The 25,958-nt window shown below is 39.2% G+C and overlaps 1 protein-coding gene across 2 annotated transcripts in view; it reads right to left on the reverse strand.

Moving 5' to 3' along the window:
* Positions 1-25,958, reverse strand: part of LOC126183550 (sarcosine dehydrogenase, mitochondrial) — a 270,038-nt gene that overhangs the window by 51,391 nt on the left and 192,689 nt on the right. For both annotated transcript variants that reach the window (XM_049925625.1, XM_049925627.1), the window contains exon 12: positions 2,056-2,304. In XM_049925625.1, the coding sequence (XP_049781582.1) occupies positions 2,056-2,304 (249 nt within the window). The remainder of the gene's footprint in view (positions 1-2,055; positions 2,305-25,958) is intronic.

The following is a 25,958-nucleotide window of genomic DNA, read 5'->3' on the forward strand; positions in this document are numbered from 1 at the left end:
GTGACTGTGTTCTGGGATATACACAGTGTGCTACTGGTAGACTTTGCTGAACACAAGACCACTATGAATATCACAGCCTGCATTAAAACTTTGGTTACGTTTCATCCTGCCCTTCATGACAAACGCCACAACATTAATGCTTGACAGTGTCAAACTTCTTCATGACAATGCTTATCCCCATATTGCTGCTCCTGTTCATGAGAAATTTGGGTGGGAGGTGCTCCAGCATGCACCACACAATCTGTACTTTACAACATTGTGCTTTCATCTGTTTGGGCCCATGAAGAAATTCCTGGCCACCCAATGCTTTGTGATCGGTGCAGAAATGAAATCAGCAGTCCGCAGATGTCTCTACTCCAACCAAATGGACTACTACACACAGGTCACATTGAAATTGGTATCACAATGGGAGATATGTGTTAAGAACATTGGTGACTATGTAAAAAGGTAGTAAATTTACTGTGTATTACTTTCTGATCTTCTCTTCTAAATGAATTCCCACAGCAGTGATTGACTGGTTAATGTTTAAGTGCAGCACATGAACCATTCAGTGCAGAAAATCTTATTTAAACCTGTTGTTATTTATTGTAAACCATAATCTACCCAGTGTAAATATTAACATATTTTGTCTGAGATCTGTAGCACACTGTCTACTGTCAGATCACATGGACCAAATAAATAAATGCAGCACTGTCTGTCTGTCTATCAATATAAGATAGTAATACTGTTCCTCATTTCCTTCCAACAACCCCAAAATTAGGATAACATTTCTATAACACTATTATCTGAATCACCACAATGTTTTTGTGAGGTAAAAAATTTCTTCTCATTATGTAATATTCTATATTTGATAACTTTTTACATGCTTTATGTTTATTTTGTTTCCTTACTTTTGTTTCCTATAGACAGGATTGTTATTGCACACGTAGATTTTGTCAGTACTCAAAAGCAGCGACAAATGAACTATCATTGTCATTATGTGTGAAACATCTGCTTCTAATACACTTCAAAAACAAATGCACAGCTACTGACAGTACTTCACAAAAGAAGTCAGATTAAGCTTTATGCAAATGCTACGAGAGTGTACTGAAAAGTAATGCCTCTGAATTTTTTATATGAAAACTCTTGAAGCTTTTTAATAAAACAAATGTTATAAGCATTCTACCTGTTTATTATACATGTCTACATATTTATTTCTCATTGTAGCCACCATGGTGATGAACACATTTCTCCCAATGAGAGACCAGAGAGAGACTGTCACTTTAGAATGTTTGCCTTTGTTGATAGAGTCATAACCTCACCTCTGCTTGCACCACTTCATCACTATCAAAGTCAAGTCCTCAGAGATGTTTTGGAAACAGATGAAAATCAGATGGGGCCAAGTCAGGGCAGTATAGAGGGTGATTGATGATGGGGAACCCAAGCTATCAGATTGTTATAGATGTTGCACTTCTTGTGTGTGGCCTGGCATTGTCATGCTGAAGAAGAGGGTGCTCTACATGTGGATAAAGTGTTCTAATTTTAAACTCAATTATAGAATGGTGTTTCTCATGCACTTACATACTTATTTTACACACTGCCTTGTTACTTGCTTCATTTCTGAGGCCTCTAGTGGCAGAGGGCTGCAAATATGTACACATGAAGGATAAAGATGTTTTAAATAAGAGATTTCACTTAAAAAATTTGAGGGCATTACTTTTCAGCACACCCCCATAGTTGGATGAGATAAGTATGAAGGTTTATGCTCCATCCCCTTGAAGAGTAAATTCCTTATACAGTTTACAGAACTCTGTCTAAATTCCTTTGAATTGTGATTTTAAGGATAAGTCCCACACAGAAGTCATATTACTACATCAACATATTAAGACAATGTAGTGTGCAATTAATTTTCCTTAACTGAAATAATCTGCAGTACATCTCCTCCTAATTAAAATAATAGAATATATAATAAAAGAATATCTACCACAACTGCACAGAAGAAACATGTAAGGGTAAAGTTCAAAATAAAGGAAAATGAAGAGTGTTTGTTCCCTCTTCTACATATATAGATCTAACCTTCAAAATAGGGTCTGCTTGACCTCCAGTTCCTGTTTCAATGGCACTAACAGTGACATCAGCTTCCACGCCACCATGAGGATTAAGGAGACAGGTGAACACTGACTGGCCTACTTCCTTTCTGGTATCAGCAGAAAATAACCAATCAGCAGCCAGCTGGGCATCAGGACCACTCAGATAAAGCTTACCCAGGTATGACATGTCAAATAGAGCTACATCTTCCCTACAGGCAAGGCACTCCTCTCCAATCTGAAAATTACAGAAAATTTTATTTTTTTAACATTCAAGGGGCAAGAGGGAATAAATAAAATGTGTGTGTGTGTGTGTGTGTGTGTGTGTGTGTGTGTGTGTGAGAGAGAGAGAGAGAGAGAGAGAGAGAGAGAGAGAGAGGGGGGGGGGTGAGAGGAGGAGCAGAAGAAAAATATTGTATGGAACATGTTGAACCCATATATTTAGAAAAGTTTCTGTAAATAAAATATTTTGAAATGTAATCTCAACTGATACTGACATGGTTCAGTATATGATCAAGATGATAATACCCATCTACATCTACATCTACATGATTACTCTGCAATTCACATTTAAGTGCTTGGCAGAGGGCTCATTGAACCAAAATAATGCTATCTCTCTACCATTCCACTCCCGAACAGCGTGCGGGAAAAGCGAACACCTAAACCTTTCTGTTCGAGATCTGATTTCTCTTATTTTATTTTGATGATCATTCATTCCTATGTAGGTTGGGCTCAACAAAATATTTTCACATTCAGAAGAGAAAGTTGGTGACTGAAATTTTGTAAATAGATCTCACTGCAATGAAAAATGTCTTTGCTTTAATGACTTCCATCCCAACTCGCGTATCATATCTGCCACACTCTCTCCCCTGTTATGTGATAATACAAAACGAGCTGCCCTTTTTTGCACTCTTTCGATGTCCTCCGTCAATCCCACCTGCTAAGGATCCCACACCGCACAGCAATATTCTAACAGAGGACGAATGAGTGTAGTGTAAGCTGTCTCTTTAGTGGACTTGTTGCATCTTCTAAGTGTCCTGCCAATGAAACGCAACCTTTGGCTCGTCTACCCCACAATATTACCTATGTGCTCTTTCCAACTGAAGTTGTTCGTAATTTTAACACCCAGTTACTTAGTTGAATTGACAGCCTTGAGAATTGTACTATTTATAAAGTAATCGAATTCCAATGGATTTCTTTTGGAACTCATGTGGATTACCTCACACTTTTCGTTATTTAGCGTCAACTGCCACCTGCCACACCATACAGCAATCGTTTCTAAATCACTTTGCAACTGATACTGACTACTTTTATATATTCACCTTGTGTTTTGTTTCAAGTAATTTCAGGCTAAAACACAGGACAATCATCTTAAAATGTCATTTTTCTTAATTTTATTATACATCTCTTGCCACCAAATAATAGTTTTGTGTGCTTTTATGACACGGTTATACAATGAACAGACAGTGTGTTAAAAATATGGAAGAAAGATAAGTGATTTAGAGAATTTCACATTTTCCATGAAATTAGACTATTATTATAATTGTTAATATTATAATTATAATTATTATTATTAGCAGTAGTAGTAGTACTAGTAGTAGCGGTAGAAGAAGAAGAATTAATAGCAGTAGTATAGTGCAATGTTGTATACTTTTGCTTTGTGCAGTACAGCACAAAACAATTTTTTATTACGTACACTCAAATTCACTCAATTTCTACTAGAGGCTAACATTGTTAATCATGGTTTCACCAATGTCTTTAGAAAACTGTACCAGTAACAGCAGTTAATAGAAAATGGTTAGTGCAGAAACTCAAACAAAATTTACTAGAGTTTGCAGCAGATAGCAATTGGTCAGTGTTTCTTTTGTAGGCCTTTAATCAGTATGAAGTAGCAGCAGTGTGGTCATTTTGAGGTGGCTTGCCTTTTTAAAATAGCTGCATCATTTTGTTGGCAATACAATGAATTGGAAGACAGTATTCTCAGAGTGAAATAGCAGCCATTTATATTTTGATTGATATGTACTTGCACTGCATTGCCACAAATTATGGACATGTGCTTGCATTACATTGCCACTGATTACAATTAACTTAACACAGTACAGCTTTATCCATTTGCATGTCCCAGAAAGTTTTACTAATGTAAGTCATGTTTTGTTTCACTTCATTAACTGATGAATTTGCAAGTGAGATGTTATGCAAACAAGTAAACAAAATTGTTCTAAAGTTCTTGTTACAAAACCATAGATTGGGTATTATTGGTATCAATTAAACATTTATGTGCCATTCTGTGAACATATTGATCACCCCCAAAAAATGTAAGAACCCATTAGAGAATGAGATGTTAGCACACATATAAAAGTGATCCCGAGACCTGTAGGCCCTACTCATTGCTAATACTGGAGGTCAACCAAGCACTTCATTAATGTCAGTATGGTGAAGGAGGAACCAAAATGGCCTTTACCCATATCATGAAATGAAAGTGCATGAACCATGCAACAAGAATTTAGTTCTATGAACAGTGACTTAAAAATTCCAAAATCAGCCTCATTTAACTTCATTAATGATGTTATGGCAATGAGACAAATTTTGATGAATAAATCATTTGAACTCAAATATTTACAAAAGATGATCCACAACAAAAATAAATCCACAATCTACCTACATAGTTTCCTGGCCAACAAGCCCACCTTACTCATATTTAAGTCAAATGGATATTTATTTTTGTGTATGTATGTGTGGGAAGGGGGGAAGGGTAGTGCGGAAGGGGGAGGGGGTGGCATGAAAATAGTTATTTAGTGCAGCACACCTGTAGGCTGAAATGACCTAATTGTTTGGACTGCTGCAGATACTCTAGACATCAGAACTTACAATGATGCTTTTGAAAGTTTTTATGCAATGGTGATATGGTGACACAGAGGACAGATTCAAATAAGTAATACTAATTTGAATCAGTCGTGTAAAAGTTGAAATTATCATTTATAACAAATGCTTGTTTCTTTCTTGATCAAAGAGACTGTTATGTAAAACATCAAATTACTGTATATGACATGTATCTATTTTATTCTAAAGTTAATGGATTATTTATTGATGGTTTGTGAATATTAGACTTTTTAAGGGAAAAATGTATTTCTGGTATGGAAAAAAGGATATAATTTTTGCTGTTGTCTGGTAAATTGGCAATTAATTAGTTTGTTACACAGACACTAAAAAAAGTTTTGTATCACCTCAGTTCTGAGAATTCTGGAACCTGTACAGAAAATTGGAATAGAGATCAACATAAATATTATTTCTGCCCATTTTATTGCTCATGAAAACCACACATTGCATGTTGTACCACCATACAGCGAGACCTTCAGAGGTGGTGGTCCAGACTGCTGTACACAACGGTTCTTCTAATATCCAGTAGTGTGTCCTCTTGCATTGATGCACGCCGGTACTCATCATGGCATACTATCCACAAGTTCATCAAGGCACTGTTGGTCCAGATTGTCCCACTCCTCAATGGTGATTCGGCATAGGTTCCTCAGAGTGGTTGGTGCATCATGTCATCCATAAACAGCCCTTTTCAATCTATCCCAGGCATGTTCGATAGGGTACATGTCTGGAGAACATGCTGGCCACTCGAGTCGAGTGATGTTGTTATGCTAAAGGAAGTCATTCACAAGATGTGCATGATGGGGGTGCAAATTGTTGTCTATGAAGACAAGTGCCTCACCCATATGCTGCTGATATGGTTGCACTATTGGTCGGAGGACAGCATTCATGTATCATACAGCTGTTACGGCACTTTCCATGACCACCAGAGGTGCGCATCGGCCCAACATCATGCACCCCAAAATAGCAGGGAACCTCCACCTTGGTGCACCCACTGGACAGTGTGTCTAAGGCATTCAGCCTGACTGGGTTGCCTCAAACCACGTTTCCGACGATTGTCTGGTTGAACGCATATGTGACCCTCATTGGTGAAGAGACTGTGATGTCAATCCTGAGCAGTCCATTCAGCATGTTGTTGGACTCATCTGTATTATGTGGCATGGTGTTGTGGTTGCAAAAATGGACATCAGGAGTGAAGTAGCGCATCATGCAGCCCATTGTACTCAGTTTGCGTCATAACATGACATCCTGTGGCTGCACAAAAAACATTATTCAACATAGTGGCGTTGCTGTCAGCATTCCTCCATGCCATAATCTGTAGGTAGCAGCATCCACTGCAGTAGTAGGCCTTGGGCAGCCTGAGCAAGGCATGTCATCAACAGTTGCTGTCTCTCTGTATCTCCTCCATGTCCGAACAACATCACTATGGTTCACTCTGAGATGCCTGGACACTTTCCGTGTCGAGAGCCCTTCCTGGCACAAAGTAACAATGCAGACATGATCAAACTGCAGTATTGACCATCTAGGCATGGTTGAACTACACGAGCCATGTACCTACTTCCTGGTGGAATGACGAACTGATCGGCAGTCGGACCCCCTCTGTCTAATAGGTGCTGCTCATGCATGGTTGTTTACATCTTTGGGTGGGTTTAGTGACATCTCTGAACACTCAAAGGGACTACGTCTGTGATACAATATCCACAGCGATATCCACAGTCAACGTCTATCTTCAGGAGCTGTGGGATCCGGAGTGAAGCAAAACTTTATTTGATGTGTGTACATTCCATAAATCATCTGCATTATTTCTATCTATATCATATGAAACAACTCAGTTTACATGCAATGTATAGATGATTTGTTTGCCTGTATGACTGCATGCTGATGACTTACAGAGTACTAAATAGCACACTGTTTTACATTAAATCAACATGACCATATTAGTCTTAGTCACTACTCATTTTACAAGTGAAACTCAAATTTAATGGAAAAGTAAACACATTTTTCTACTTTAACACATATGCTTAATTAAATAGCAATCTACAGGATAGAAGGAGTTGCCCAAAAGAAATCATTTGAAATGTGATTCAAAATCTCTTTTATGCCTGTCTTTGTGCTATTAGACAAATGATCATATCTTTTTTGGCTGCATGCTGAACTCCTTTCTGAGACACTGACAGTTAGTGGGCAAATAATTAAAGATTTTGTGACTGTATTCAGATCATTTCTCAGACATCCATAGCTTTCATAATGATTAATAAAGTAATTTTTTCTAGTGTTTTAGCTATGGGAATTAATATTGCTCCAAAATTGTAAGGTATTATGTATGATTAATTTTATTTGTGAGTACATACATTTTGAAATTACAGTTAGATTACCTATGTCCTTGAAGAGGCATCAACAAAATGGCTCTGGGTTGGATCATGTATTGTTCCCCCTGCTCACTTTCATGAGACCAGTATTTTGTTTTACAGAATCTCAAAATTTAGCGTGGACTTCAATGCGAGATGCTTATAACAGTTTCCACAAGGAAACTTTGTCTCGAAACCTGGCAGAAAATCCAAAGAGATTCTGATCGTATATGAAGTATGTTAGCGGCAAGAAACAATCAATGCCTTCTCTGCACAATAGCAATGGAGATACTATTGAAGACAGTACTGCCAAAGCAGAGTAGGGTCTATTGACACACAGTCAACATGGGTTTAGAAAACATCGATCCTGTGAAACACAACTAGCTCTTTATTCACATGGAGTGTTGAGTTGAGGGATTTCAGATTGATTCCATATTTTTGGATTTCTGGAAGGCTTTTGACACTGTGCCACACAAGTGGCTTGCAGTGAAATTGCATGCTTATGGAATATCATCTGAGTCATGTGACTGGATTTGTGATTTCCTGTCAGAGAGGTAACAGTTCATAGTAATTGACGGAAAGTCATTGAGTAAAACAGAAGTGATTTCTGACATTCCTCAAGGTAGTGTTATAGGCCCTGACAATCTGAGCAGCCATCTTAGATTGTTTGCAGATGACGCTGTCGTTTATCAATTAATAAAGTCATCAGAAGATCAAAACAAATTGCAAAACAATTTAGAAAAGATATCTGAATGGTGCAAAAATTGGCAGTTGACACTAAATAACGAAAAGTGTGAGGTCATCCACATGAGTGCTAAAGGGAATTCGCCAAACTTCAGCTACACAACAAATCAGTCTAATCTAAAAGCCATAAATCCAACTAAATACCCAGGTATTACAATTATCAACAACTTAAATTGGAAGGAACACATAGAAAACGTTATGGGGGAGGCTAGCCAAAGACTGCATTTTATTGGCAGGACACTAAGAAAATGTAACAGATTTACTAAGGAGACTGCCTACACTACACTTGTCCGTCCACTTTTAGAATACTGCTGCGTGATGTGGGATCCTTACCAGATAGGACTGACGGAGTACATTGAAAAAGTTCATAGAAGCGCAGCACATTTTGTATTATTAGGAAATATGGGACAGAGTGTCACAGATATGATATAGGATCTGGGCTGGACATCATTAAAGGAAAAGTGTTTTTTGTTGTGATGGAATCTTCTCATGAAATTACAATCACCAACTTTCTCCTCCAAATGCAAAAATATTTTGTTGACACCAACCTACATAGGGAGAAATGATCACCACGATAAAATAAGGGAAATCAGAACTCATACGGAAAGATATAGGTGTTAGTTCTTTCTGCATGCTGTACGAGATTGGAATAATAGAGAATTGTAAAGGCACTTAAATGTGGTTTGCAGAGTATTCATGTAGATGTAGATGTAGATGCAGATGTAGATGGGTTGCACCAGGAAGTTGAACCATAAGACATTAATGAGAGGAAGTAAGTAAAATGGAATTAAGGAGACAGTGATCTTTACTTAAAGACAGAGTGCTGCAAAATGTATTCCAAGTGAGTGAGCAGCAGCTATATTGGACAGTCCACATGTATCAAGTCAGAGATCTATCCAAAATACCAGCAGCATATTAAATACAGAAATTTCTACAATTCTGTGGTTGGTGAACACAAATACACACACACACACACACACACACACACACACACACACACAAAGAAAAAACCCATCTATAATAACCTCAATGTCACTTTTTTCCTTTTTTCCTCACAAAAAAGCATAGAAGTGTGTTTAGTCGTTAAACAGTTTTATTATATGTGTGTTAAAGATCTGGAAAAATTATCAAGTCTCTCGTTTCCCACTTAAGTGAACTCAAAAAATCTTCTAGAATGTTAAGTCAGTAATGCAAACACTGCCAACCATGTGGGGCCAAAAACGAAAATATTACATTGCAAGTAAACAACAGGTACATTTTTTTACATCTGTGATTGCAGTTGTGAACAATTTGGCAAATTCAATGATTAGCTTAAGTAATAAATATTAGGGTTTTTTTTACACTTGTCATCCAATCAGAAGCTGTAAACTCAATCCATACTTCAGTTTTAGAAAACCACAAGGAACAAATTGTACTATTCAAGTAACTTTCAAGAGGTAAAAAGAAAATAGATAATAGCCATGTTGTGCACAGCACATAAAATATGAGTTATACGAAAGCTGGAATGTTACCTGCTTGTACAGTGTAATGTACAGCATGCTAGCTTTTAAAACAGGGATGTGAGTTAGACCAGGATTGAATCCAAGTGGTGGATAAACACTCATTGGCTGGTACACCAGCCAGTGTAGCATTTAGGAAGTTTCTCCACACTTGTATAGGAAAATGTTGTGCTGGGGAGCAAATTTTCCATCACAAAATATGATACACAAACAGTTAAAATGTGATAACACAAAGAAAAAAGTTTACACATTGCATAGACTGATAGCACACATAAGTTCCCTCTTTTAGGTTACTTTGATGACTGCACCTTCAGGAATGGCATTTGGAAACAAAGTTAAATAATGAAATAACATTCACCAAATGCTTAAAAATTGGACTCCATACTATGCACGATAAATGCTAGGGAGAAGAAAGAAAGAAAAGGAAGTGTGAAATCTGGGGTGTCCGTAAGTGAATTCATAAATACATATCCATATATAACCTGAACAATTAGTACTTTCTAATAATAGCTGGAAAAAACAAAATATATCATAATTAACTTAAAGAAGCTGCTTATAGTTTATGAGATACTCTGGGTGCTGTAGGTAAAAGAAAACTAATTTTTATGAACATTCCTCGAAAGCCATGATCTTGTGAATTTCTTAATTAGTAAGAAACATTTTTTTTTAAAGTAGATTATGCAGGAAGATATGCCAGGACATTCCTATCACCTACTTTCATCTTATGGAGGAGAGGAGCAGAGATCTGTATTCAAGGCATGCATTTCAATGCTAAAATAAATCGTTTCTCCTGTAAGGTAAATCTTGTATAAATCAAATTTGATGAAAAGGACAGACTGCTACTTACCATATAGTGGAGATGTTGAGTCACAGATAGGCACAATAAAAAGACTGTCAAATAAGTAAGCTTCAAGCCAAAAAGGCCTTTATCAAAATTAGACAAAACACACACACACACACACACACACACACACACACACACACACACACACACACACACACGACCACAATCTCTGGCTGGCCTCAGCAGCAAGAGACTGCTGTTGTGTGTGTGAGGTGTGTTTGCAAGGGTGTGTTTCTGTATGTTGCCTAATTTTGATGAAGGCATTTTTGGCTGAAAAATTACTTGTTTGACAGTCTTTTTGCTGTGCCTATCTGCAACACAGCATCTCCACTATATGGTGAGTAGCAATCTATCCTTTTCATAATATTGACATTATTCCATCCTGGATTTTCCATTGTTTGATAAATCACATGTTGATGGAGCTGATGACTAGTATGTGTAGCATACCTTCAAGTTCACCCCAAATACTACTACACCCAAGCCATCATTCACAGAGCAATAAACTGGACTTTGAAACTTTTCCAGAAGTACTTTTATCCATGGAAACAGTGCTAAAAGTAGATGCTGACAGATTGACACATGCAAAAGCAAACACACTAAGACTTTTGCAAAGACACATATTAAGAAAATTGCCACCAACAACAGCTACTAACCAAGAAACAAAAATAACTGTCCAGAAACAACAACTACTACACAACACACAAGGTGCGACAACAACCAACCATGAAACAGTAGCCACCAATTGGGAAAGAATTCTGACACTGAGAACATCTGCCACGTTCAAGTAAGGATTTTTTATGTTTTTGTCCCAGAAAAGGACACACCATAAATAGTAGGTAGCATATCCGTATTTTGATCCCCATGATGTCATCAAGAATTCAGCCACAGATACCAGAATACCATTACCTTGTAACAGAAGACTACAAAGGCAAACCATTGGTAATGAAACAATCAATGTTGTCAGGAAGTAAATAGCTGATAAAGACCCAAAATTTAGAGTACTGATTCAAAAAATGAAATGAAATTGTACTTGAGCTACCAAGGCACCAATCTCTTTCTCTTAATTATGACAGGAAATCTGCTAAAGGAAATTGAAGGAACAGTTTAAAATTTGACCAAATTCAAAATAATGACATGTTATTTCAGAAGTTGAGGTAAAAATGGCTGCATGTCTGTGTACACTATTAAGTCTTGCCATGGCAACAGGAGTGTGTGTTTTTGTCTCCGTGTGGTTGTGTGTGTGAATGTGTGTACTCTTGCTATAAAAAGAACTAGTGCTCCACAGTTAGTGTGAATACTGTTCTCTGTTATGTGTTTCCGTGCTCCACTCATCAATCCACTACAACTGAGTGATTGCCGTTCCTTAATTTTATGTATTACTCCATTCAGGAATTTCTGCTATTGTTATGATTAGCATTTCACTTGAACTTCACAAAGCAGGTAGGAGTATCAACAGTCTGTATGTAACGAAAGATTCCACACTTGGTTTTTCATTCAGAAATCACATTTGAAAGTTATTTGCTTAGGAGAAGATCATGTTGTGGCTCATGTTAGAAGGAGAAATCTCTAAAAGCCCATTTTGGAATTTAACATTGGCAAGATCATGTGCTATTGAAACTATTGTATATCTTTCTGTGATACTACTCCTATCATTCATGGGGATCATATGACTTATGTGAATATAGAACTGAAGAGTCCAAGAGAGTTACACCCAGTGTCATGCAAAATCTGAATGGCTTCTCATGAATAGCACCTGAGACGATAGACATATTATTCACTCAGCTGTAAAGGATCAGCCTGGTGTGTCATGTAGCTAGAATCAGGACATCAACTTGTTGCAGGAAAAATGGTATCCTCTGCTGTAAATGTTTAGAAATGTGAAATTGTGTACTTCAAAATGAAAAAAAAAAAATCATTCAACACATATAATTACTGGTACCTTGTGTGTAACAATTTGTAGGTGTGTGAGATGGAATAGTCACATTGACTCAGTCATAGGTATGACACTTGTGTGAACCATTCTAAAAACTTGTCCATGTATGTGACTTATACCAGATGGAACTAACAGTGGATACTGAACATACACAAAGAAGGCCAGCAGAAGTGGTCACAGCCTTTATTTTCCATGGGAGGGCATCATGGGGATGATGAAACACTCTAACTGATATGTGCTTGAAGGCAGACACAAAACATACCATGAAAGCCTCAGTGGAAGAATTTAGAAATATACTACAACCAGCTATTTATCACTCCCATAGGCATCACAAAGACAATATTAGACTAATTACAGTGTATACAGATCTACTTAAGGAATCATTCTTCCTGTGCTCCATGCGGTAGCGGAACAGGAACAGGCACTGACAATCGAGACAAAGGGCTGTGTAATGACACTGGACCACTGCAGACTGTCAGCACAGCAAACTTTGTTGGAGCTTACATAGACATGGCTACAGAGAGAGAGAGAGAGAGAGAGATAGAGAGAGAGAGAGAGAGAAGTGACCCACAGAGATGTGCCCAAAGACAACATTTAACACAGGGGTGGCACCATATTGTCTTTTTAGGCAAGTCATTCCACATACAGTATGACAATAAAAAAATTACCAGACAGGTGTATATATGCACACTTCCACAACAGATGAAAATTTGTGTCAAGGCCAGGATTCGAACCTAGGTTTCTTGCTTGAATCCCAGTCTTGGTACAAATTTTCGTTCATCACTTCTGTCTGCATGTATACTTCATAGATATTTGAGACTTGATAAGGCCTCTGGGGCTACATAGTTTCATTTAATTGCCAGACTGCACTCATCATTTATTATACATATCCAGAACCTGGGTATGGGTAGATATTATACTAGACAATTGGAATAAATTTATAACTGGCTCTTTTTGCCAATCCTCCATGACTCAGATGATAGAGATACTGGAAAATTCAAGGAAACTTTGAGCCTCATTTTGGAGCGGTATACTACTCATACAATTATAGCTGAAATAGGTGAAATTCTACTAAATGCATTCTCCAAAAGTTATTTGTAACAGTTAGTTCAGGAGCCCACTCAAAGCGGAAATCATTGTGATAATGTACTTGACGAATAAACAATCCTGAGCAAACAGGGAGTATTATGACAGATACAGGGATTAGTGACCACAAGATTATTGCAGCAAGACTGAATACTGTAACATCCAAATTCACCAAAAGTAAACACAAAAAATATTTATCTACAAAAGCAGTTAAAAACTTGGTTGATACCTTCCTATGAGACAGACTCCATTCCTTCCAAAATAACTATGTAAACATAGATCAGAAGTGGCCTAAATTCAAAGAAATAGTACTGACAGAACATAAGAGATTCATGCCAAATAAATTAATAGCCAGAACCAATCCCCCCCCCCCCCTATGAACCATGGACCTTGCCGTTGGTGGGGAGGCTTGTGTGCCTCAGCGATACAGATAGCCGTACCGTAGGTACAACCACAACGGAGGGGTATCTGTTGAGAGGCCAGACAAACGTGTGGTTCCTGAAGAGGGGCAGCAGCCTTTTCAGTAGTTGTAAGGGCAACAGTCTGGATGATTGACTGATCTGGCCTTGTAACAATAACCAAAACGGCCTTGCTGTGCTGGTACTGCGAATGGCTGAAAGCAAGGGGAAACTACGGCCGTAATTTTTCCCGAGGGCATGCAGCTTTACTGTATGATTAAATGATGATGGTGTCCTCGTGGGTAAAATATTCCGGAGGTAAAATAGTCCCCCATTCGGATCTCCGGGCGGGGACTACTCAGGAGGATGTCGTTATCAGGAGAAAGAAAACTGGCGTTCTACAGATCGGAGCGTGGAATGTCAGATCCCTTAATCGGGCAGGTAGGTTAGAAAATTTAAAAAGGGAAATGGATAGGTTAAAGTTAGATATAGTGGGAATTAGTGAAGTGCGGTGGCAGGAGGAACAAGACTTCTGGTCAGGTGAATACAGGGTTATAAACACAAAGTCAAATAGGGGTAATGCAGTAGTAGGTTTAATAATGAATAGGAAAATAGGAATGCGGGTAAGCTACTACAAACAGCATAGTGAACGCATTATTGTGGCCAAGATAGACACGAAGCCCACACCTACTACAGTAGTGCAAGTTTATATGCCAACTAGCTCTGCAGATGACGAAGAAATTGAAGAAATGTATGATGAAATAAAAGAAATTATTCAGATAGTGAAGGGAGACGAAAATTTAATAGTCATGGGTGACTGGAATTCGGTAGTAGGAAAAGGGAGAGAAGGAAACGTAGTAGGTGAATATGGATTGGGGCTAAGAAATGAAAGAGGAAGCCGCCTGGTAGAATTTTGCACAGAGCACAACTTAATTATAGCTAACACTTGGTTTAAGAATCATGAAAGAAGGTTGTATACATGGAAGAACCCTGGAGATACTAACAGGTATCAGATAGATTATATAATGGTAAGACAGAGATTTAGGAACCAGGTTTTAAATTGTAAGACATTTCCAGGGGCAGATGTGGACTCTGACCACAATTTATTGGTTTTGACCTGTAGATTAAAACTGAAGAAACTGCAGAAAGGTGGGAATTTAAGGAGATGGGACCTGGATAAACTGAAAGTACCAGAGGTTGTAGAGAGTTTCAGAGAGAGCATAAGGGAACAATTGACAGGAATGGGGGAAAGAAATACAGTAGAAGAAGAATGGGTAGCTTTGAGGGATGAAGTAGTGAAGGCAGCAGAGGATCAAGTAGGTAAAAAGAAGAGGGCTAGTAGAAATCCTTGGGTAACAGAAGAAATATTGAATTTAATTGATGAAAGGAGAAAATATAAAAATGCAGTAAGTGAAGCAGGCAAAAAGGAATACAAACGTCTCAAAAATGAGATCGACAGGAAGTGCAAAATGGCTAAGCAGGCATGGCTAGAGGACAAACGTAAGGATGTGGAGGCTTATCTCACTAGGTGTAAGATAGATACTGCCTACAGGAAAATTAAAGGGACCTTTGGAGATAAGAGAACCACTTGTATGAACATCAAGAGCTCAGATGGAAACCCAGTTCTAAGCAAAGAAGGGAATGCAGAAAGGTGGAAGGAGTATATAGAGGGTCTATACAAGGGCGATGCACTTGAGGACAATATTATGGAAATGGAAGAGGATGTAGATGAAGATGAAATGGGAGATAAGATACTGCGTGAAGAGTTTGACAGAGCACTGAAAGACCTGAGTCGAAACAAGGCCCCCGGAGTAGACAACATTCCATTGGAACTACTGACGGCCTTGGGAGAGCCAGTCCTGACAAAACTCTACCATCTGGTGAGCAAGATGTATGAAACAGGCGAAATACCCTCAGACTTCAAGAAGAATATAACAATTCCAATCCCAAAGAAAGCAGGTGTGGACAGATGTGAAAATTACCGAACAATCAGTTTAATAAGCCACAGCTGCAAAATACTAACACGAATTCTTTACAGACGAATGGAAAAACAAGTAGAAGCCAAACTCGGGGAAGATCAGTTTGGATTCCGTAGAAATGTTGGAACACGTGTGGCAATACTGACCTTACGACTTATCTTAGAAGAAAGATTAAGGAAAGGCAAGCCTACGTTCCTAGCATTTGTAGACATAGAGAAAGCTTTTGACAATGTTGACTGGAATACTCTCTTTCAAATTCTAAAGGTGGCAGGGGTAAAATACAGGGAGCGAAAGGCTATTTACAATTTGTATAGAAACCAGATGGCAGTTATAAGAGTCGAGGGGCATGAAAGAGAAGCAGTGGTTGGGAAGGGAGTAAGACAGGGTTGTAGCCTCTCCCCGATGCTATTCAATCTGTATATTGAGCAAGCAGTAAAGGAAACAAAAGAAAAATTCGGAGTAGGTATTAAAATCCACGGAGAAGAAATAAAAACGTTGAGGTTCGCCGATGACATTGTAATTCTGTCAGAGACAGCAAAGGACTTGGAAGAGCAGTTGAACGGAATGGATAGTGTCTTGAAGGGAGGATATAAGATGAACATCAACAAAAGCAAAACGAGGATAATGGAATGTAGTCGAATTAAGTCTGGTGATGTTGAGGGTATTAGATTAGGTAATGAGACACTTAAAGTAGTAAAGGAGTTTTGCTATTTGGGGAGCAAAATAACTGATGATGGTCGAAGTAGAGAAGATATAAAATGTTGACTGGCAATGGCAAGGAAAGCGTTTCTGAAGAAGAGAAATTTGTTAACATCGAGTATAGATTTAAGTGTCAGGAAGTCATTTCTGAAAGTATTTGTATGGAGTGTAGCCATGTATGGAAGTGAAACATGGACGGTAAATAGTTTGGACAAGAAGAGAGTAGAAGCTTTCGAAATGTGGTGCTACAGAAGAATGCTGAAGATTAGATGGGTAGATCACATAACTAATGAGGAAGTATTGAATAGGATTGGGGAGAAGAGAAGTTTGTGGCACAACTTGACCAGAAGAAGGGATCGGTTGGTAGGACATGTTCTGAGGCATCAAGGGATCACCAATTTAGTATTGGAGGGCAGCATGGAGGGTAAAAATCGTAGGGGGAGACCAAGAGATGAATACACTAAGCAAATTCAGAAAGATGTAGGTTGCAGTAGGTACTGGGAGATGAAGAAGCTTGCACAGGATAGAGTAGCATGGAGAGCTGCATCAAACCAGTCTCAGGACTGAAGACCACAACAACAACAACCAATCCCCCATGGCACATAAAAAGAGATCTGTGTACTGTTTCAGAAGCAATCGAGAAAGTATGCCAGTTTTAAAAGACTGCAAAAATCTAAGATTAGCAACATTTTACAGACATTCATAATTTAGTACAGATTTCAATGCAAGATGCTCTGATAATATCCATGAACTAAACTCCAGCTTAAAATTGCAGAAAATCTAAAACAATTCTGGTAGTATATGAAGCACACCAGTGATAACACACAACTGATAACTTCATCATGTGATAGTAATGATAATGTTACTGATGGTAGTGCCACTGAAGCAGAGCAACTAAATATGGTTTTGCAAAATTCCTTCACAAAATAAGTCACAGGAAATATTCCAGGATTCAAAGCAAGAAGTATGGCAACATGAGTCACTTAGAAATAGATACAATATAAGTACATTAGTATTAAAGGAGACCACGTACTGAAAACCAGATGTATTGAGTTGTCTATAGGCACACACAAAAAGAAGGAAAACTAGCTAGCTTCAAGAATTATCCTTTGACAAGCTAGAGTAAAATACACACACACACACACACACACACACACACACACACACACACACACACTTATGTCCCTATGTAGTGCTGGTTTGACCAACAATGCCCATGCTGTTTGGTGGCAGGTGGACTAGTTGTGGTGGAAGTAGTGTAGGGTGGGATGGTTTGAGGGTGAGGGAGGTAGGGAGAGGGACTAGGGGTATGTGGCTAGCAGTTCCATGAGAGGCCAGTTTGCCAGCCAGGAATGCTGAGATAGAGGTCAGGAACATTAGAGGAGTGGAGGATGTGTGTGTGTGTGTGTGTGTGTGTGTGTGTGTGTGTGTGTGTGTAAGATTGATTCCCATCCACGTAGTTCAAAGAAGCTGGTGGCTGAGGAAAGGATCCAGATGGCTCTGGTTATGGAGCAGCCATTGAAACTGAGGACGGTATACTCAGCTGCATGTTGTGCCATTAGGTGGTCAACCCTGTTCTTGACATTAGTTTGTTAGTGACCATTCATCCTGTTGGATAGCAGGTTTTTGGTCATACCAACATAAAAGGCTGTGCAGTGGTTGTAGTGGAATTGGTCTATGACATTACTGCTTTCACAGATGGCCCTGCCTCTGATGGTGTAGTATAAACCTGTGACAGGACTGGTGTAGGAGGTGCTGGGTAGGTTAAAAGGGTAGGTCTTGCACCTTGGTGTAAGCAGTTGGGACTGAGAATGGTGTAGGGATGGACTAGGATATTGTATAGGTTGGGGTGGAAGGATCTTGGCTGGGATGTCCCTCATTTCAGGGAAGTATGAAAGGTAAATGAAGCCTTGCAAAGGATGTGGTTCAGTTGTTCCAGTCCAGGGTGATATTGAGTGACGAGGGGGCAGTCCTTTGTAACTGATTTTCGGGGTGGTGGGAGGATTGGAGGTGTGTGAGGATAAGGCATGGGAAATCTGTGTACATCTTTATGTGGCCTTCAGTATACTGGGTAAATGAGTCAAAGGAGCTCTTGTCACTGCAGATATGCCAACAATGGGTGGTTAGGCTTTACGGGAGGGACATTTTGGGGAGAAAGGAATGGCAGCTGTTGAAATGCAAATACAGTTCATGATTAGTGGGTTTAATGTGGACAAAGGTGTGGATGGAGTTATCAGCAATGTGGAGGTCAATGTCCAGGAAGTGGTGCATTGTGTAGATGATGATGAGGCAATGAAGGAATATGGATGAGGTGCCTTGGCCCTTTCATCAATGAACCTGAACCAGACTAGGGACTGGTAGTTTTGGGGGACTAGGAAGGTTTCCTCTAGATGGCCCATAAACAGGTTGGCATAAGAGGGTGCCATGTGGGTTCCTATGTCTGTGCCATGGGTTTGTTTCTAAACCTTGCCTTCACACAAAATTTATTTGTGGGTCACGATATAGCTGGTAAGGTGTGTAAGGAATGAAGTGGTCAGTATGGAATCTGAAGTGCATTGGGAGAGGTATTGTTCAGTAGCAGCAAGACCATGGGCATGAGGGTTGTTGGTGTATAGGAAGGTGGCATCAACAGTGACAAGGAGGGATTCATGAGGTAAAGGGGTGGGAATGGTGGAAGCTCAGTGAAGAAAGTAGTTAGTATCTTTCATGTGGGAACCTAGGTTTTGGGCAGTTGGTTGGAGGTGATGGTCAACAAGAGTGGAAAGTCTTTCAGTGGGAGAACAATAGCCAGCTGCAATGGGGCATCCAGGATTGTTGGGTTTGTGGATTTTGGGGAACATGAAGGATGTTGGTGTGCAGATTGTTGCAAGGGTGAGAGGTGTTGAGGAAGGACCTAATGATTTCACTAGGAAGTGGAGGCTATGTTGGACTTCCAGGATGGGATCACTTTGGCAGAGCTTGTAGATGGAGGAGTCAGACAGTTGGTGGAGTCCTTCTATCAGGTAGTCACTGCAACCTGTCACAACAGTGGTAGAGCCTTTGTCTGCATGGAGGGTGAGTATGTCTGGATCTGTATTCAGGTTGTGTGTGGCTGTCTTTCCTTCTGCTGAAAGGTTAGTGTTCTTAGGAAGGGACATGGGGAAGAATGGTGAGGTCAGTCAGTTGTACGTAAGGAATTTCTGAATGCTGACTAGAGGTTGGTTATGTGGGAGGGGGGGGGAGGGGAGGGAATGTCACAGTTGGATGGTGGAATAAACTGGTAGACAAGGTACAGTGTTGGCATTAGGTTGGCTTTGGATGGGGGACTAGTGGCAAAGAAGTATTTCCACTGTATACATTGGGAGAAGGAGAGTACATCTTTGACAAGTCTAACATGGTTAAATTTGGTGATAGGGCTGAAGTTATGTCTTTGGACAGGAATAAAACTTCTTAGCAACTGAGGTTTTTGGTGGGGAGGTTGACAACAGTGTTTTGCATCTGCTTGGGATCTGCGTTTTGTTGGGTAGTGGGAGGGAGTTTTGGAGGATGTGGTAAACTAAAGAGGTCAACTAGGCAGGGTATGGGTGCTATGAGGGGTTGACAAGGGGTTTCACTGTAAAATGGATTTATGTTGATGGACAGTGATGCCCCAGAATGTGAGTAGGATATCAACAGGTTGGATAGTTTATGCAGATGGTGTCTGGAATGCTCCTCCAGGTGTTGGAGTGCAAGGGTTTCTATTTTGGAGATGTTTTGTGTGTAGTGAGGACTGCTAATAACAGTACCTTGCAGAGTGAATGAAGGTGGTTCTGGGATTTCTGTGCCAAGGAAAGGTGTTTTTGCAGTACAAGATTCATGAAGGATAGGGACTGATGGAATCTGAAAAGGTGAGGGTCATTGTGAAAGGAAGGGTGGAATCTAGTGAAGGAGATTTTTATGGTTAGGTCATTGGGAGGGGGGGATTCCATGGCCTAGACTGCTGTTAAGAAAAAGGATGTGGGGCTGGGTTTTAGCCAGATGCCCTTGCTGTAGCAAAGCTGCTTAAATCACTTAATAAGGGCAAGTCTTCTGGTCCATACTGTATACCAATTAGGTTCCTTTCAGAGTATTCTGATGTAATAGCTCTGTAATTAGCAACCATATAGAATGGCTCACTCAACAGGAGATCCATACAAGTACCTAAAGACTGAACGTTGCACAGGTCACACCAATAAACAAGAAAGAAAATAGGAGTAATCCCCTGAATTAAGGACCAATATCACTAACTCTGAGCCGGAGGGGTGGCCAAGTGGTTCTAGGTGCTACAGTCTGGAAATGAAATGTGGACGATAAATAGTTTAGACAAGAAGAGAATAGAAGCTTTCGAAATGTGGTGCTACAGAAGAATGCTGAAGAGTAGATAGGTAGATCACATAACTGATGAGGAAGTATTGAATAGAAGTGGGGAGAAGAGGAGTTTGTGGCACAACTTGACTAGAAGAAAGGATCGGTTGGTAGGACATGTTCTGAGGCATCAAGGGATCACCAATTTAGTATTGGAGGGCAGTGTGGAGGGTAAAAATCATAGAAGGAGACCAAGAGATGAATACACTAAGCAGATTCAGAAGGATGTAGGCTACCGTAGGTACTGGGAGATGAAGAAGCTTGCACAGGATAGAGTAGCATGGAGAGCTGCATCAAACCAGTCTTAGGACTGAAGACCACAACAACAATAAAAATGAGCAGCCAACTTAGATTTTTTGTAGATTTTGCTGTTGTTTCCCATCTAGCAAAGTCACCAAAAAAAATCAAAATCAGTTGAAAAATGGTTTACACAAGCTCTTTGTATGGTGCAAAAAGTGGCAACTGACTCTAAACAATAAAGAATGTGAGGTCATCCACATGAGTACCAGTACTAAAAGGAATCTGTTAAATTTCAATTACACAACAAATCACACAAATTTAAAGACTGTCAATTCAACTAAATACTGAGGGATGACAATTATGAACAACATACACTGGAACCACTACAAAGTAAATGTTGTGGTGAAGGCATAACAGACTGTGTTTCATTGGCAGAACACTTAAAAAATGCAGCTAATCTGCTAAACAGTCTGTCCTCTTCTGGAAAATTGCTGCGTGGTATGGAATTCTTACCTGATAGAACTGATGGAGGATGTTGAAAAATTTCAAAGAAGATCAGGCTATTTTGTATTATCACAAAAAGGGGGAGAACGTGTTATAGACATAATATACAAGTTGTGCTGGCAGTCATGAAAACAAAGGTGTGTCATCATTTTTTTCCTTCAAATGTCAAAATATTTTGTTTACTCCCACCTAGATAGGGAAAAATGCTTAGTATAATAAAATAAGAAAAATTTGAGCTTGTATGGAGATATTGAAATGTATGTGTTTTCTGTGTGCTATTTGAGATTGAAACACTGGAGAAATAGTCTGAAAGTTGCTTGATAAACCCTCTGCCAAGCACTTGAATGCGAATTGGAGAGTATTCATGTAATTTAGATGAATGATGTAACCATATATGTCATCCAAGTTCAGTTCAACTCAGTTGCCACAGGGTTAGAGCCATTGTTGTTGCCATATGTGACTGTTCTGTGTACTAAATTTCGCACTTAATATACACCCAAATTTAAATATGTATTCTTCCTAGTATACTGCATATGCACAATAAGTAAAGTTTTGTTATTTTCTATCTTTGTCAGTGATGTAGTTTTCTTTGTCAGCAGTGTATGTGGATTGTAAAGTAAGGCACTGTACTGCATATCATATACCAAACTGTTCAGAGATGGTTTTTAAGGCAGCAGCAATACAAATACAGCTCTGCCAAATAAAATTTATTGTGCTGCGCATATATTGCTCCCAGTACACCAGGGTCATTAGCTTTCTTTTAGAATTTGAAGTATTACTAGGTTGTGTTATCTATTCAGAAATAGCAGGAAACCATAATATACAATGAGAGAAAACTCCCTCTACAAATTCATAATTACTGACATATCCAAGAACAGAGTGTGTGAAAGTTATAAATAAGGTAATTTTTTATCACTATAGCCAAACAATTAATTTATATAACATCACTTATAACGGACATACAGTGATAATACTAAGACAGACCAAAACAGGAAATCTTAACATCTTGAAAATATTATTGAAAACAGAAAACTAAGAAGGCATTGAGGCATAAAAATTTACAAAAGAGCTGCAAAACTGCCTGTGAAACTTTTAAATATTGTATAGGATGATTCAAAATTACTATTTTAATTATCTATGTGTTATAGAGGGGACTTAGCAGGTGGAGTTTTAATAAAGAATCCATGTCTGGGAATGTACTGTTTCAACGTAAAATGAATTTGAGGATCAGATCACTTTCAAATCTCTCACTTCACAGCACACACACAGTGGAGACAATGAGCTCTGACCTGCATGCTATAGGAGCACACAGCATCTCTATGTTTTTAATACTTGTCCTCAAGCTCTCTTCTACATGACAAAGGACACCCTCTTCAAAGCTGAGAGTGCAGCATGTCCATGGAGCACCACAAACAACCCTCCTACTTTTGAACTTACCAATTTCTCACGGCCATTGGTGTAGTTAGAGAAAAGTATTATGTGATGTCATAGTTACAACACAGACTGAGGATGGCACCCTCTTCTCAGCTTGTGTGTGTACCATCAAGTGGGAGATTTAAAAGTTTCCAGAAATTGGTCCTTCATCAAAACGTCACCTACTAAATCACTTCTACAAACCCTAGAAGCCTGTAATAGGAATGCTGAATCACTCAGTATAAATTTAAGTTGTCTAGAAGAAGATAAGAATACGTGTAAAATATCAGTAAAGACTAGATAACAGTAAAAATTATTCACACTGTAAAGGAACAAAAACTATTATAAAAGATTATCAGGTGAATACATGTCATACAAAAGGTGAGGCCTATAGTAAAATGAAGAAAACTTATAGCAGGAAGATAAGGAAAGAAAAAGCCAGGTATTACAAACATCAAATTGTAACTACTTTAGATGTCTCTAACACACTGAGAACACACACTAATAGAAGCAGGAAAAAGTCAAGGGTATCATTACTTTGTAACATAGTACTTACAAAAGAGGGAACAGAATTGAATGATCCACAATAAGTATGTGATTCCCTATAGTGTATAAACAAATATAAGTAGATCATAAAAAAAATATTCTAAAGGATTAGATGTTACATTTCCTAAAATTATAAGAGTTATTGTAAATACCTAACAGAAGCCCTCATTTGTCTGAGAAATACGATGCAGAAGGTAGGTGAATTCCCAAATTGCTAAGAAAGGAGCAAAGTAATTTTTAAATGCAAGAGTGAAGACAAAGTGAGTCTTGTGGATTACAGACCTACTACTGTCACATCTGTTCTACCTAAAATTGCAGAAACAGTCATATAAGACTTATTAGTAAAGTTGGCAAAGAGACAGAATATAATAAATGATTCGAAACATGGTTTCCAAAAGGGCCAATCCACAGAGACAGCTGTTGCAGACTTCACAGTTTATGAAACCAAGACACATTTGTTCTCATTCCTTCACAATTTCAACATCTTTCCTCCAATCAGCTTCACCTGTTTCTCCTCAGTCCATCATGTCATCTTCCTGGATGTTGACATCCACCTCTCTAATGGCTCCATCCACACTTATGTCCACATTAATCTCACAAATCACCAACAGTGCTTGCATTTCAACAGCTGCCATCCCTTCCATGTCAAAAAATCCCTCCCATACAGCCTGGCCATCCATGTGGACAAAGTATCTGCAGTGATGAGAACTCCATTACCCAGGATACTGAAGACCTCACAAAGGTCTCACAGACATGAAATACCCCCTCGTCCTCTAAAAATAGTCCAAAACAAATTTCCCATGTCATATCCTCCCACACTGCCCATCCTCCTTACACCCCAAAGAATCAGATACCATAGACTGGAACAGCTGAACCATATTCTTTGCCAGTGCTTTGATTATCTCACATCCTGCCCTAAAATGAGGGAAATCCTACCCAAGTTCCTTCCCAGCCTTCCTAAAGTGATGTTCTGCTGCTCACTCAACTTACATATCATCATAGACCATCCCTGTGTCACTCCCACTCTGAACCCCTTGCCACAGAAAACATATCCCTGTGGAAGACCAAGGTTCAAGAGTTGCCCAATCCACCTGCCCAGCACTTCCTACTCATCCTATCATAGGCTTATCCTACCCATCCGAGACTGAGTCATACGTGAAAGCAGTCATATAATATACTAACTCTGCTGCGAACGCTGTACAGCCTTGTATGTCAATATGACTACCAACCAGCTGCCCACCAGGATGAATGACCACCACCAAAGTCTTTCCAAGAACAAAATTTATCTCCCAATGGCCAAGCTTGCAGCTGAGCATGCAATGCTCAATTTCAATGGCTGCTTCACAACCTAGGCCATCTGGATACTTCCCTTACCCACCAGCTTCTCTGAACTAACTGGGAGTTATCTTTGCAACAAATACTTCAATCTCATAATTGCCATGCCCTGAATCTCCAGTAACCAGCTGTTCACACAGTTTCCCCTTCCTCAATCCTGTCAACCTCTCCCAATTCATGTCCCAACCTCACTTTCAATGTGTGCCACTCCTTGCAACCTCTGACAACCATGTATCATCCACCTAGCCCATACACCTGCCACCGCTTCCTGCCACATTCCCAGCTGGCAAACTGACTACCTCACTCCAAGCTGCTAGCAACCTACCCCAACCCCTCTCCCTGCCTCTCTCTGTCTCTACACACCCCACACAACAAAATCCCCACCATAGCATAGAAAACCTGCCAAAATGCAGCACAGGCATTGTGTGTCCAGCCTGGGTGTGTGTGTGTGAACTTGAAAAAGGATTACTCCAAAAGCTGTTAAGTTTCCTTTCTATTTCGGGTGTGCCTGTTGTTGATTCAGCACTTTTCAGTGAGTCATCTCCTTTACTCCAAACTATTTAATTAAAGCAAAAACTGAATAGGAACAAGTATGCAGTTTATTTCTTCATCTACCAAGGGCTTTTGATTGTATATATCACAGATTTCAGTTAGGTAATGCAATAAACATTATAAAATTATTTGTTGACAATATACAGAAATATGTAAAGGTCAAGTACAAATTTGGCAGAAAATAGAAAAATGTGCATTCAACCATCAAAGAGGTGCAATATGGAGTACATTAAGGTTCCATATATGTATACGGCATGCCATAAGCTGCAAATGATAATGTGATGTAATATGATGAGCTTGGATTTTCATGCATTATCAAATCATAAAACATGAATACACTTCTTGCTTCAAATCTGTATTCATCTACATCTTCTCACATTCTCTGCAAGTCACCATGTGGTACATGGTGGAGGGTACCCTGTACCACTACCAGCCACCTCCTATTCTGTTCTGCTTGCAAATGTAGTGAGGAAAATACAACCATCCATATGTCTCCATACTAGACCTAATTTATCTTATCTTTGTGGTACTTACAC

This window comes from Schistocerca cancellata, chromosome 4 (assembly GCF_023864275.1).
Source record: "Schistocerca cancellata isolate TAMUIC-IGC-003103 chromosome 4, iqSchCanc2.1, whole genome shotgun sequence".
NCBI classification, from domain to species: Eukaryota; Metazoa; Arthropoda; class Insecta; order Orthoptera; family Acrididae; genus Schistocerca; species Schistocerca cancellata.